Source organism: Pseudophryne corroboree, chromosome 6 (genome assembly GCF_028390025.1).
Source record: "Pseudophryne corroboree isolate aPseCor3 chromosome 6, aPseCor3.hap2, whole genome shotgun sequence".
Classification (NCBI taxonomy): domain Eukaryota; kingdom Metazoa; phylum Chordata; class Amphibia; order Anura; family Myobatrachidae; genus Pseudophryne; species Pseudophryne corroboree.
The window spans coordinates 387,606,027-387,621,876 of NC_086449.1; the positions used below are offsets into that span (position 1 = coordinate 387,606,027).

The 15,850-nt window shown below is 45.9% G+C and overlaps 1 protein-coding gene across 2 annotated transcripts in view; it reads right to left on the reverse strand.

Moving 5' to 3' along the window:
• Positions 1-15,850, reverse strand: part of MKLN1 (muskelin 1) — a 322,757-nt gene that overhangs the window by 36,365 nt on the left and 270,542 nt on the right. For both annotated transcript variants that reach the window (XM_063926768.1, XM_063926769.1), the window contains one exon: positions 9,329-9,476. In XM_063926768.1, coding sequence (XP_063782838.1) covers positions 9,329-9,476 — 148 coding nt within the window. The remainder of the gene's footprint in view (positions 1-9,328; positions 9,477-15,850) is intronic.

Genomic DNA, 15,850 nt, shown 5'->3' on the forward strand with positions numbered 1-15,850 from the left:
GGCAGAGGAGGAAACTCATAAACCAACTGGTACACCCACGGTGTTACTAGAGCGTCCACAGCGATCGCCTGAGGGTCCCTTGACCTGGCGCAATATCTTTTTAGCTTTTTGTTGAGGCGGGATGCCATCATGTCCACTTGTGGTCTTTCCCACCGGTTTACCAGCATTTGGAAAACTTCTGGATGAAGTCCCCATTCTCCCGGGTGGAGGTCGTGCCTGCTGAGGAAGTCTGCTTCCCAGTTGTCCACTCCCGGAATGAACACTGCTGTCAGTGCTAACACATGATTTTCCGCCCATCGGAGAATCCTTGTGGCTTCTGCCATTGCCCTCCTGCTTCTTGTGCCGCCCTGTCTGTTTACATGGGCGACCGCCGTGATGTTGTCCGATTGGATCAGTACCGACTGGTTCTGAAGCAGGGGCCTTGCTTGGCTTAGGGCATTGTAGATGGCCCTTAGCTCCAGAATATTTATGTGAAGCGAAATCTCCTGATCTGACCACAGTCCTTGGAAATTTCTTCCCTGTGTGACTGCCCCCCAGCCCCGAAGGCTGGCATCCGTGGTCACCAGGACCCAGTCCTGTATTCCGAATCTGCGGCCCTCTAGTAGATGAGCCCTCTGCAGCCACCACAGCAGCGACACCCTGGTCCTTGCCGACAGGGTTATCCGCTGTTGCATCTGGAGATGGGACCCGGACCATTTGTCCCACTGGAAAGTCCTTGCGTGGAACCTTCCGAATGGAATTGCTTCGTACGAAGCTACCATTTTTCCCAGGACTCGTGTGCATTGATGTACCGACACCTGTCCCGGTTTTAGAAGGTCTCTGACTAGAGATGACAACTCCTCGGCTTTTTCCACTGGAAGAAACACTTTTTTCTGGTCTGTGTCCAGAATCATTCCCAGGAACAGAAGACGTGTCTTCGGGACCAGCTGTGACTTTGGAATATTGAGAATCCAGCCGTGCTGTTGTAGCACTTCCCGAGAAAGTGCTACCCCCACTACCAACTGTTCTTTGGACCTCGCCTTTATCAGGAGACTGTCCAAGTACGGGATAATTAAAACTCCCTTCTTGCGAAGGAGTATCATCATTTCGGCTATTACCTTGGTAAAGACCCTCGGCGCCGTGGATAACCCAAACGGCAGCGTCTGGAACTGATAGTGACAGTCCTGTACCACAAATCTGAGGTACTCCTGGTGAGGGGGGTTAATGGGGACGTGTAGGTACGCATCCTTGATGTCCAGGGAGACCATGTAATCCCCTTCGTCCAGGCTCGCAATAACCGCCCTGAGCGATTCCCTCTTGAACTTGAACCTTTTGATATAAGTGTTCAAGGCTTTTAAATTTAAGATGGGTCTCACCGAACCGTCCGGTTTCGGTACCACAAACATTGTGGAATAGTAACCCTTTCCTTGCTGAAGGAGGGGTACCTTGACAATCACTTGCTGTGAATACAGTTTTTGGATAGCCACCAACACTGCCTCCCTGGCAGAGGGAGTTGCTGGTAAGGCAGATTTTAGAAAACGGCGGGGGGGGGGGGGGGACGTCTCGAATTCCAGCCTGTACCCCTGAGACCAGTGGCGGAACAAGCAAGCGGTGGGCCCAGGTGCGACAAAATGCTTTGGCCCCCCGCCCCCCATCCCATCCAAGTCCACCCCATGGGCAGTGCGCGCCGTAGGCGCGCGCAAAAATACATAGTGGCGTGGCTTCGTGGGGAAGGGGTGTGTCCACAAAATAATACCAATTCATAAAACGGTGCACAGTAGTCTCCATTCTTCAAATTACGCCGCACAGTAGCACCACTACACCAGGTAGAGACCCTTTTACACCTTACAGCGAACAGATTCCCCTTTTTACACATAACGGCAGACAGCGTGCCCTTGTTACACATAGCGGCTGACAGCGTGCACTTTTTACACATTACGGCAGACCGCGTCCCCATTTTACACATTACGGCAGACAGCATATACTTTTTACACATAATGGCAGACAGCGTGCCCTCGTTACACATAGCGGCAGACAGCATCCCCTTTTTACACATTACGGCAGACAGCATACACTTTTTACACATAATGGCAGACAGCGTGCCCTCGTTACACACAGCGGCAGACAGCGTGCCCTCGTTACACATTACGGCAGACAGCGTCCCCATTTTACACATTACGGCAGACAGCGTCCCCATTTTACACATTACGGCAGACAGCATACACTTTTTACACATAATGGCAGACAGCGTGCCCTCGTTACACATAGCGGCAGACAGCGTGCCCTCGTTACACATTACGGCAGACAGCGTCCCCATTTTACACATTACGGCAGACAGCGTCCCCATTTTACACATTACGGCAGACAGCATACACTTTTTACACATAACGGCAGACAGCATACACTTTTTACACATAACGGCAGACAGCATCCCCATTTTACACATTACGGCAGACAGCATACACTTTTTACACATAACGGCAGACAGCGTGCCCTTTTTACACATTACGGCAGGCAGATTCTACCTTTTTACACATAGCGGCAGGCAGATTCCCCATTTTTATACATAGCGGCAGGCAGATTCCCCATTTTTACACATTGCGGCAGGCAGATTCCCCATTTTTACATTGCGGCAGGCAGATTCCCCCTTTTTACACATTGCAGCAGGCAGTCCCAACAAATAAAAAAAGACAGACAGACAGAAAGAAAAATTATACTTACCCTCTCTGTTGGCTCAGGCTCCTTGTGCAGCTTCCCGGGCAGTAGAGAAGAAGGAGGAGGGAGGTGGAGGAGGGAGCCGCAGCAGCGTTGTGTTATTGGTGGAGGCGCTGCTGCTGCCCCTCTGCTTCACTATAGGCTGTTCTCAGAGACAGCCTATAGTGAAGCAGAGGAGCAGCAGCAGCAGCAGCAGCAGCGCCTCCACCAGTAACAAAGCGCTGCTGCGGCTCCCTCCTTCACCTCCGTCCTCCACTTTACCCCCGTACCGCTGCAGTGCGGGCCGCTCCTCTCCTCTCCGGGCGGCTGTGCGCTGCGGGCAGCGGTTGCCCGCATCGCACAGCGGCATGTAATGAGTCAGTTTGACTCATTACATGCTTGGGCCCCTGAACAGAGGCGGGCCCCAGTGCAACGCACTGCTTGCACTGCCGGCAGTTCCGCCTCTGCCTGAGACACTACTTGAAGGGTCCAGGGATCCACCTGTGAGAGAGCCCACTGTGTGCTGAAATTTCTGAGACGGGCCCCCACCGTACCCGGGTCCGCCTGTGAAGCCCCAGCGTCATGCTGTGGACTTACCGGACGCGGGGGGGACTTTTGCTCTTGGGAACTGGCTGTATGCTGCAGCTTTTTCCCTCTACCTTTGCCTCTCGGCAGAAAGGATGCGCCTCGAGCCCTCTTGTGTTTTTGGGGCCGAAAGGACTGTACTTGATAATACGGTGCTTTCTTTTGCTGTGAGGTAGCTTGTGGCAAAAATGTCGATTTCCCAGCCGTAGCTGTGGAAACGAGGTCTGAAAGACCATCCCCAAACAGTTCCACCCCCTTATAATGCAAAACTTCCATGTGCCTTTTTGAATCGGCATCACCTGACCATTGCCGAGTCCATAACCCCCTTCTGGCGGCAATGGACATTGCACTTATTTTTGATGCCAGCCGGCAAATATCCCTCTGTGCATCACGCATGTATAAGACAGCGTCTTTTATATGCTCTACTGTCAGCAAAATATTGTCCCTATCCAGGGTATCAATATTATCCAACAGGGAATCTGACCACGCGGCAGCAGCACTGCACATCCATGCTGATGCAATCGCTGGTCGCAATATAATGCCCGTGTGTGTATATATAGCTTTTAGGGTAGCTTCCTGCTTTCTATCGGCAGGATCCTTTAGGGCGGCCGTATCCGGAGACTGTAGTGCCACCTGTTTTGATAAACGTGTAAGCGCTTTATCTACCCTAGGGGATGTTTCCCAACGTGACCTATCCTCTGGCGGGAAAGGGTACGCTGCCAATAACCGTTTAGAAATTATCAATTTCTTATCGGGGGAAGTCCAGGCTTCCGCACACACCTCATTTAATTCCTCAGATGCAGGAAAAACTACTGGGAGTTCTCTCACCGAACATAATACCCTTTTTTGTGGTACCTGGGGTACTATCAGAAATGTGTAATACATTTTTCATTGCCTCAATCATGTAATGGGTGGACCTATTGGAGGGTACATTAGTCTCATCGTCGTCGACACTGGAGTCGGTATCCGTGTCGACATCTGTGTCTGCCATCTGAGGTAGCGGGCGTTTTAAAGCCCCTGATGACATTTGAGACGCTGGAACAGGCACAAGCTGAGTAGCCGGCTGTCCTATGTCGTCAAACCTTTTATGTAAGGAGCTGACACTGTCACGTAATTCCTTCCATAAGTCCATCCACACAGGTGTCGACCCTTCAGGGGGTGACAACACACTTACAGGCATTTGCTCTGCCTCCACATCATTTTCCTCATCATACATGTCGACACAGCGGTACCGACACACAGCACACACACAGGGAATGCTCTGACAGAGGACAGGACCCCACAAAGCCCTTTGGGGAGACAGAGGGAGAGTATGCCAGCACACACCAGAGCGCTATATACCACAGGGATATCACCTATAAAGTGTGTTTTCCCCTTATAGCTGCATATATATTATACTGCGCCTAAATTTGTGCCCCCCCTCTCTTTTTTACCCTTTCTGTAGTGCAGGACTGCAGGGGAAAGCCAGGGAGCGATCCTTCCAGCGGAGCTGTGAGGGAAAATGGCGCCAGTGTGCTGAGGGAGATGGCTCCGCCCCTTTTTCGTCGGGCTTTCTCCCGCAATTTTAAGATTTCTAGCAGGGGGTAATATACACCTATATAGCCTCTGGGGCTGTATATGGTGTCAGTTTGCCAGCCAAGGTGTTATTTATTGCTGCTCAGGGCGCCCCCCCCCAGCGCCCTGCACCCATCAGTGACCGCAGTGTGTGGTGTGCACGAGGAGCAATGGCGCACAGCTGCAGTGCTGTGCGCTACCTTGGAGAAGACAGAAGTCTTCAGCCGCCGATTTTCCAGACCTTCTTGCTTCTGGCTCTGTAAGGGGGACGGCGGCGCGGCTCCGGGAACGGACGACGAGGTCGGGTCCTGTGTGCGATCCCTCTGGAGCTAATGGTGTCCAGTAGCCTAAGAAGCCCAAGCTACCACCACTTAGGTAGGTTCGCTTCTTCTCCCCTTAGTCCCTCGGTGCAGTGAGCCTGTTGCCAGCAGGTCTCACTGTAAAATAAAAAACCTAAATTATACTTTCTTTCTAGGAGCTCAGGAGAGCCCCTAGTGTGCATCCAGCTCAGCCGGGCACAGAAATCTAACTGAGGCTTGGAGGAGGGTCATAGGGGGAGGAGCCAGTGCACACCAGATAGTCCTAATTCTTTTAGATGTGCCCAGTCTCCTGCGGAGCCGTCTATTCCCCATGGTCCTTACGGAGTTCCCAGCATCCACTAGGACGTCAGAGAAAAGGTCATTAGCCTGGTGGCTACATACAGACTTCCCATCTAGACAAGGGGAGACCCTTTTGGATATCAGATTGGGAGGTCCTGACAACAGATGCCAGTCTTCAGGGCTGGGGAGCAGTGTCCGGAATATTATGGTTCCAGGGTCAGTGAACCACAGAAGAAAGTTGCCTGCCAATAAACCTGTTGGAACTTCGGGACATATACATGGCACCGATTCAGGCAAAAGACACTCTGTAAGGAAAACCAGTCCAGATCCGCTCAGACAATACAACGGCAGTAGCGTACCTCAACCATCAGGGAGGAACTCGCAGCCAAAAAACAATGGAGGAGGTAAGTCACATTCTAAAGTGGGCAGAACTCCATCTCCCAGCGTTGTCCGCAGTGTTCGTTCCGAGAGTCCTAAACTGGGAAGCGGACTTTCTCAGTTGACACACCCTTCAAGCAAGCGAATGGGCTCTACACTCGGAAGTATTTCAGACTCTAGTAGACAAGTGGGGTTTGCCAGAGGTAGATCTCATGGCGTCCCGTCTGAACAACAAACTGCCAGCATACGGGTCAAGAACAAAGGATCCAGGAGCGATCCTTGTGGACGCATTGTCAGTGAAATGGGACTTTCAGCTGGCATATCTGTTCCCTCCGATATCCCTGTTAACCAGAGTGGTAAGGAAAATAAAGCAAATAAAGGGTGCCGTGATTCTAATAGCTCCGGCTTGGCCAAGAAGGCATTGGTACATAGATCTGCAGAGGATGTCGATGGATGCTCCAATTCTGCTCCCTCAACGACCAGATCTACTGATGCAGGGTCCTTGTTATCACAGGCATCTGGATCGGCTGTCTTTGACGGCGTGGTTATTGAAACCTCTATCCTGAAGTCAAGAGGTTTCTCACAACAGGTAATTCAAACTATGCTCAGAGCAAGGAAACCCTCCTCAGCTCACGTTGATCACAGAATATGGCAAGCCTATATTCATTGGTGCAGTGAAAGAAATATAGACCCAAAATCTTTCAGAGTATCCAGAATCTTAGAATTCCTTCAGGTAGGAATGGATAAGGGTTTGAAGATGGCTTCCATGAGAGTGCAAGTATCAGCATTGACTATGGTTTCAAAAGAAAATTGCAAATTTACAGGATGTGCGTACTTTCTTCCAGGGAATGCTGCGCATTCAGCCGCCTTTTGTTCCTCCTGCAGTGCCTTGGGATTTAAGTCTGGTTCTCAACGCCCTTCAAGGTGCTCCGTTTGAACCACTTAATAAAGTGTATCTTAAATGGTTGACAGCTAAAGTTCTCTTTCTACGGACTATGGCATCAGCTAGAAGTGTGTCGGATTTAGGAACGCTGTCGTGTAAATCTCCTTTTCTGATTTTTTTATCCAGATAAAGCAGTTCTCAGAACTAGGTCTGGTTATCTTCCTAAGGTGGTATCCAAGTTTCACCTTAACGAAGAGATTGTAGTCCCGGTTTTTCAGGTATCGGGACTGTCTGCCGGAGAAGCGTCGGTGGACGTAGTCCGTGCATTAAGAATCTACGTGGATCGTACCAGTGCCATCAGAAAGACAGATTCTCTACGGATTTCATAAGAGGGGATGGCCTGCTACTAAACAGACGCTGGCAAGATGGCTTCGAATGACGATTTCAGAAGCATATTATCAAGCTGATCTCTCTGTTCCGGCTAATGTCTCAGCTCACTCTACACAAGGTAGGTCCTTCATGGGCAGCACAACATGGTGCTTCAGCAGAACAGATATGTAAGGCAGCCACATGGTTTTCCATTAACACATTCATTAGACATTATGCCTTGGATACTTTTGCCTCTCATGACACTGAATTCGGGCGTAAGGTTCTCCTGTCCAATCAGGAGCGTCCCCACCACTAAAAATTGCTTTGGGAAATCCCATTGTTATCCTGTGGACCCTGCCGGAGAAATATACGTTATGGTAAGAACTTACCATTGATAACGGTATTTCTCCTATGTCCACAGGTTTCCACAGGGATCCCACCCTGACGCACCTGATTTGAGGATCTTATTACTCACTAAACTCTTCCCTCTTGTATGGAAGGGTGTGCATGTGTGTACTTCTCGCCTGAATAGGGTCCTACATAATGCTCCTGCCTAAATGCTTTGGAATACCACTGATTTGCCTGAGCCAGTGGGCGGGGAAAAATGGACGGGCCCGTTACATCCTGGGAGGACTGAAAGCTTGTGATCGTTTGGTGCCAATCCGCTGTCGCTCCATTATAGCCCATTGTTATCCTGTGGAAACCTGTGGACATGGGAGAAATACCGTTATCAACGATAAGTTCTTACCATAACGTATATTTTTCATAGGATTGCTGCTTTAAGGTCTTATACCCAAAAAATGGGTGTGGTTCATTAGGTCGACATGGTCATTAGGTCGACATGGTCATTAGGTCGACATGGTCATTGGGTCGACGTGGAAAAAGGTCGACGTGGAAAAAGGTCGACATGAGTTTTTTTGACTGTTTTTGGTGTCGTTTTCTTCGTAAACTATAATTGGTGCACCGCTTCTCTGGCCATGCTTCGGGCAAGGTGCCTCGTTCCGCTACCGCTGTGCTCAGTACAGGTTACCGTTAAGTATGAAAAAGGTGAAAAAATGGAAAAAATTGTGAAAACTCATGTCCACCTTTTTTGCACACGTCGCCCTTCAGTGGTCGACCCAATGCATGTCGACCTAACGACCGTCTCCCCCAAAAAATATATACAGCGCTCTCAAAACCAATTACTTCTAAAGGTTTAAATAGAGTAACTCAGTGGTTGCCAAACTTTTTTGAATCATGGCGCCCTAGAGTATCAGAATTTTTTTTCACAGCACCCCTAGGCCAAAAGTCTTATTTAAAAATTTAGAAAAAAATATTAAATTAAACTATGTTTATATGTCATCCTTAGGTTCAATTAAGTAGTAAGAACAAGATTTACTTCTGTATGTCCACATGTTTTATGATTAGCAGCCACCAGCACTGGTTTTGCCTATTACAATGACAATAAATAGTTTGAATTGGTCCTAGACCACCAACCTGAGGCATCCCCTGCAAGTGTCCCGCGGCACCCTGGCAGTTTGAGAACCACTGCAGTAACTATTAAAATCAAGACGTCTATAATCATGTCTTAAACTTAAAGAACATTTAGAGATCTATAGAAGACCTCTGTACACTGGCGTATTTATAATGGGTCCAGTGTGTGGGGTGCACACAGAACCCTGAGTCCAGGGGGGCCCAAACCACACACCTTGCACCCGTTCTTTGAATAACTTACCCTTCAGGGGTATGGCAGCAGCGCTACAGAAACATCAAGGAAAATGGCGCGGCAGACATTTTCACTGCGTTTTGACCAAACCTAGTAGAGAAATGACTGGGAAAATGGCAGTCGCACCATTTTCAGCGCCACTGAGATCTGCGCAGCTGCCGGCAGAGAGGAGGGATCCGGACAGAGGTCTGCACTCGGTCCTCCTCCTCCTCTATTAAAATGCTAGCCTCTGTAGTACAACAAAAACAAAAAATCTGGTTTTGCCATGCAACACTCAGCTGCACAAAAATCTCATTTGAATGCAAAACTAATAATGAGCATCTCAAAACTGTATTTGACACAGCACAAAATGAGAAACATCAGGACTTTTACAAAAGAGCACTCTCTTTGGCATTCAGATAGATTAGAATTTTAATTGCAAGGCATTTGCAGATAACTACATTAACATGTTCTAGACCCTGCATGCTCCATGTGAAGAGTAAAGGAAAACCAGTGCAGATTACAAAATATTCATAATAAATGTATGTAAGGAAGTACATTCGACAAACATGCTGTACTTTTTTTTTTAAATGCTCTACTTACCAGCTATTTCGAACAATGTCATAAATCCAGAAGGAATTCCTCACATTCTCTTCTCGTTTTTCTTTATCTTTACTAAGACCTGACAAAACGTGTATTTCATTCAGCTCTGGATCAATCGTAGCTCTCTGAGTAAAGCCTGTCATTGGAACTGCAAAACAAAAGGACCATACACTTAAAAACTTTTTCCAATTAAAAAAAACCCAAATAACTTCTGTTGTCAAAAATTGTAGCATGCTTATTTGACTTTACCTATCGCAAAAAACAACAAGAGAGATTATTTTTTTCCTTTAAAACTTAGCTTAATTCAGCTTTGCAATAGCAGCTTCACCTAACACCGCTGTAATGCGGTTCCTTATACAGGTTGAGTATCCCATATCCAAATATTCCGAAATACGGACTTTTTTGAGTGAGACTGAGATAGTGAAACCTTTGTTTTCTGATGGCTCAATGTACACAAAGTTTGTTTAATACTCGGTTATTAAAAATATTGTATTAAATGACCTTCAGGATGTGTGTATAAGGTGTATATGAAACATAAATGAATTGTGTGAATGTACACAAAACTTTGTTTAATGCACAAAGTTATAAAAAATATTGGCTAAAATGACCTTCAGGCTGTGTGTATAAGGTGTGTATGTAACATAAATGCATTCTGTGCTTAGATTTAGGTCCCATCACCATAATATCTCATTATGGTATGCAATTATTCCAAAATACGGAAAAATCCGATATCCAAAATTCCTCTGGTCCCAAGCATTTTGGATAAGGGATACTCAACCTGTATACGGAAAGTAAGGAACGTTTTCTCTCTCAGTATTAAGGTAATTCGTAACAGTACTTTGTGAAATGAAGAGTAACACTACCTCTGTTGTTATCTATAAAGCTCATATGCATGTAATTTTTAATTCATTCTGCGTTTTACACTTTTGTGTCTTAGTGATCAAGGATGCGGAAAGTACTCGCAACAGCATGAAATCAGCAACATCTAATACTTTATCTGATTAACAAGCTGTTTTTGCATTTAAGAAAAAACAATATAGCTTACCTTTACAAACAAAGGGGGTAATTCAGACCTGATCGTAGCAGCAAATTTGTTAGCAGTTGGGCAAAACCATGGTGGTAATTCTGAGTTGATCGCAGCAGCAAGTTTGTTAGCAATTGGGCAAAACCATGTGCACTGCAGGGGGGGCAGATATAACATGTGCAGAGAGAGTTAGATTTGGGTGGGTTATTTTGTTTCTGTGCAGGGTAAATACTGGCTGCTTTATTTTTACACTGCAATGTAGATTTCAGTTTGAATACACCCCACCCAAATCTAACTCTCTCTGCACATGTTAGATCTGCACCCCCTGCACTGCACATGGTTTTGCCCAACTGCTAACAAATTTGATGCTGCGATCAACTCAGAATCAGGCCCCATGTGCACTGCAGGTGTGGCAGATATAACATTTGCAGAGAGTTAGATTTGGGTGGGTTATTTTGTTTTTGTGCAGAGTAAATACTGCCTGCTTTATTTTTACACTGCAATTTAGATTTCAGTTTGAACACCCCAACCAAATCTAACTCTCTCTGCACATGTTATATCTGCCCCACCTGCAGTGCACAGGGCCCCCAGCACATATGCCTATGCTAAATGCATGATGGAAATGACCTACAATAATTTGTGCCTCCAGTATTTTGGATATGTTTTGTAGATGCAAGAAATATGATTTTGAGATAATATGGGCGGTATTCAATTCAATTCTTATCACACCCTTCCACACCCATTCGGTTTCCACTGATGGGTGTGGTACAATCATTTCAGCTTGCTACCACTGCGGTAGCAAGGGCACCCAACCCGTTACGCAGCTAAACCTGATTACTATGGGTGTGATAAGCGCGATAACGGGGATCACTATAGAAAGGAGATTGGGTGGGATATATAATTTGAATACCGACCATCGAATATGGGGAATAAAGGACAGCTCAAAGATGACTCCTAAGCAGTGAGCTTGTGGGATAGGGTAGTCTGTCAAGTTCTCAACTGTCAAATTTATATACATTTATACAGATAGATACACAGATACATAGATTTATCTATCCTCTTCTTTCAGAATACCCAAATGAGCTGTTCTGTTTTCTTCATTGTTATTTTGTAGGCCTAGATTTAATTTGTGTCATGTGTTTCTTGTTTTGCAAATGTAAAGTTCTTTTATAATTAGTGGGATTAAAGAACTATATAAAATGTATTTATTATCACTTATTTATGTAGCACCAGCATATTCAATTTCGCTATACAATTTAATTATTTTACACAGATACAATGGGTATGCATGATCATTTAAGTATTGAGATAGATAGATCCTTGAGATGTTATGATTATCATCATTATCCTTTCTTTATATGGCGCCACAAGGGTACCGCAGCGCCCAATTACAGAGTAGATATGCACATACTCAAAACAGGAAAACAGTGATTTACAGTTGAAGACACTATAGGACAAGTCCAGGGTAACTAAAGCATAACAACATCAGTAGACGACACCAAGATAAGTATCAAGGTGCCAGAAAACTGCAGGATTTGGGCAGTTGAGGATTATTAAAAGTAAGAAAAGAATAAGCACATGAGGGAAAAGGTACCTACTTATGAGAGCTTACATTCTAAAGGGGAGGGGCAGACAGACAGGGGTGACACAGATAGGATAGACCGAGCATGGGACAGGGGGTTAGGACGAGATTTGGCTGGGTTTAGTAAAGAAGTGGGTCTTAAGAGCCCGTTTGAAGTTCTGTAGAGAGGTGGAGAGACTGAGGGGGAGAGGTAGAGAATTTCAGAGTAAGGGAACAGCACGTGAAAATCTTGGAGAAAGCAGTGGGAGGAAGTAATCAGAAGACAGGAGAGTCGGCGTGCATTAGCAGAGCGAAGAGGACGCGTGGGAGAGTAAAGGGAGATAAGGTCAGAGATGTAAATGGGAGAGGAGTGGGTGAGTACTTTGTACTGTGAGAAGTTTGTATTGGATTCTGAAAGGGAAGCCAGTGAAGGGCTTGTAGGAGAGGGGAGGTGGATGTAGTGCGTTTGGTGAGGAAGATGAGCCAGGCTGCAACATTAAGGATAGATTGGAGTGGAGAGAAGTAATTGTCAGGAAGGCCAGATAGGAGGAGATTACGGTAATGGGGCCGTACAGATGGGGAGATTTTCCCAGAGATGTGTGCTGGGCGGTCTAGCACGCAACAGCCATCACACATCTCTCCCCCCACTCAGCACACCACGATGTGCTGAGCAAGGGAAGGGGGGGGGGGGGTGTTTCGGGAGACACACGGGGGGCGCTCATTTCACCCAGCGGTGAAGTGAGCGACCTGCTAGATTGTGCCAATCTAGCATCGGCGATAGCAACGCGCGGGACCACGCATCGCTGTCGCCGGCACCCCTACACACAGAGCGATGTTCTAAGCAATCTAGTCAGATTGCTCAGAAATGAGCTGAACATCGCTGTCTGTGTACCCCCTTAATCAGTGAGTGGATAATGATCTTGGTGGCATCCTGGGTGAGAAAGGGTCTGATCCTGGAAATGTTTTTGAGATGAAAAGGACAGGTTTTTGAGAGGTGCTAAATGTGTGGTTTGGAGGAGAGGGAGGAGTCAAGGATTACGTCAAGACAGCAAAGTTGGGGGCTAGAGGAGATAGTCGTGCCATCAATGGATAATAAGATTGTGGGAGGGTGGGAAGATGATCAGCTCAGTGTTGGACATGCTGAGTTTAAGAAAGCGCTGGGACATCCAGGAAGAGATAGCAGAGACAGTTGGAGGTACAAGTGAGGAGAGCCAGGGAGAGATCAAGGGAGGAAAGGTAGATTTGAGTGTCCTCAGCATAGAGGTGATATTGGAAGTCAAAAGAACTAATGCGTTCACCTAAAGAGGACATATAGAGAGGGAAAAGGAGAAGACCAGGAACAGAACCTTGAGGGACACCAACAGTTAATGGAAGAGGGGGGGGGGGGGGGGGGGGGAGGTAGCGTCATGGGAGGAGACAGAGAAGGAACGATCAGAGAGGTAGGAAGACAGCCAGGAGAGGGCAGTATCACGCAGACCAAGAGAGTGAAGGATTTGCAGAAGGAGAGGGTGGTACACAGTGTCAAAAGCAGCAGAGAGGTCAAGAAGAATAAGCAGAGAGTAGTGGCCCTTAGATTTGGCTGCATGGAGGTCATTGCAGACTTTTGTGAGGGCAGTTTCTGTGGAGTGAAAAAGCGGAAACCAGACTGGAATGGGTCAAGCAGCGAGTGTGAGGAAAGAAAGGCAGTGAGGCGGTTATAGATAATATGATCAAGGAGTTTGGAGGCAAAAGGGAGAAGAGAGGGGTCAACAATTGGAGAAGGTGTTTGGATCAAGGGTAGGTTTTTAAGAATAGGGGAGACAAGAGCATGCTTGTAGGCAGAAGGGACAGTGCCTGATGAGAGGGAAAGGTTAAGAAGGTGGGCAAGATGGGAACAGGCAGAAGGAGAGAGGTAGCGGAGGACGTGGGAGGGGGATAGGGTCAAGTGGGGAGGTGGTGGTAATGGATGAGGGCCATGAAGGATGAGAGCATAAATTTAAAATGGAGGAAGTCTGCCTTACAGCGTGATTTCCTCCACTGTCGCTCGGCAGTACGTGAGCATTTTTGAAGATATCTGGTACATTTGGTGTGCTAGGGTTGTGGTGTTGATCTATGAGGGTTAATAGTCGTTGGTGGAGCGACAGAGTCAAGAGCAGAAGAGATGCATTGTAAACCAAAAGCAAATAGCTATAGAGAGTAAAGCCAATCCTAAAAAGTATTATAAATACATATTCATAAAAAGGTTAAAAAAGGAGAATGTAGGTCCATTAAAAGATGAACTGGGAGCCTTGATAAACGAAAAAAAATTGTTCAGTATTTTGTCATCAGTATTCATCAAGGAGGATCAGACGGTGACAGTAGTGCATAACAACAGTGACGATAATGATTCGTGGCTAGATACTTGTTTAAGTGAGGAATTAGTCCTGGAGAGACTAAGCAACAAAGATTAACAAATCACCAGGCCCAGATGGCTTTCACCCGAGGGTTATTATGGAGCTTAGAGCTCAGCTAGCAAAACCCTTATACTTTATTTTCTATAATTCAATTAGATCAGGTATGGTACCGAGGGATTATAGCTGAGGTAGTGTCATTATTTAAAAAGGGATCTAAAAATCATCCTGGGAACTATAGACTAGTTAGTATAACCTCTATAGTGGGTAAAATGTTGGAAGGAATTTTGAGGGATAGCATAGAGGATTATCTGCGGAATTCTAAGTTTATTAGCAATAGTCACAGCATGGGTCTGTGAGGGACGGATCGTGTCAAACTGACTTAATTAGCTTCTATGAGGAAGTGAGCGTTAATTCTCAACCAGGGTAAAGCACTGGATGTGGTCTTTTTAGATTTTGCAAAAGCCTTCGATACAGTGCCTCACAGCAGACTGATCATCAAATGAAGAGAACTTGGACTAGGAAATACTATTTGTACATGGATAGGAAATTGGCTGGATAACAGGGTACAAAGAGTAGTGGTTAATGGGATGTTCTCCAGCTGGGCACCAGTAGTCAGCGGAATACCACAAGGGTCCATAATTGGCCAGCTAGTGTTCAATATATTTATTAATGATCTAGGAATAGGCCTGGGAATCACAGTGTCAATCCTTGCAGATTATACTAAACTGTGTAAAGTAATTAATTCAGAAATCGATGTGGAGTATCTACAGAATGACTTACTTAAACTTGGGCGTCTAAATGGGGAATGAGATTTAATATTGAAAAATGCAAAATTATGTACTTTGGGATTAGAAACAAACTTGCTTCCTACACTCTTAATGGGGAAAATATAGGGGTAGCAGTCGTGGAAAAAGATTTGAGGGTGATCATAGATAATAGGCTTAATAACAATACACAATGTCAAAATGCAGCAAAGGCGGCAAGTAAAGTCCTTGCGTGCATAAAATGGGGTATTGAGTCAAGGGACGAGGATGTAATCCTGCCTCTGTATAAATCATTGGTACGTCCGCATCTGGAATAATGTGTTTCAATTTTGGCCACCATATTATAAAAATTTTTTTTTTTAAATTGGGGCGCTCGAAAGAGTTCAAAGGCGCGCTACTAAACTGATAAAAGGGTTAGACACACTAGAGTATGAGGAAATGCTTACTAGGTTAAATTTGTTTTGCCTTGAAAAGAGGAAACTGAGGTGACATTATCATCTTCAAATATGTAAAGGGTCAATACAAAGAGCTAGCAGGGGACTTGTTTATTAATAAATCTCTGTATAGGACACGTGGGCACTCACTGAGGCTAGAGGAGAGTAAATTCCATACACAACGTAGGAAAGGGATCTTCACCATAAGGGCAATAAGGATTTGGAACTCCCTGCCAGAGAAGATAATAATGGCAGACTCTTTAAATGCATTTAAAAACAGATTGGACAGTTTTCTAGCTGAAAAAGGTATCCAAGGCTATAGCATTTAATCTACTGACATTATGTATATGGGAGTTATACGAAATAT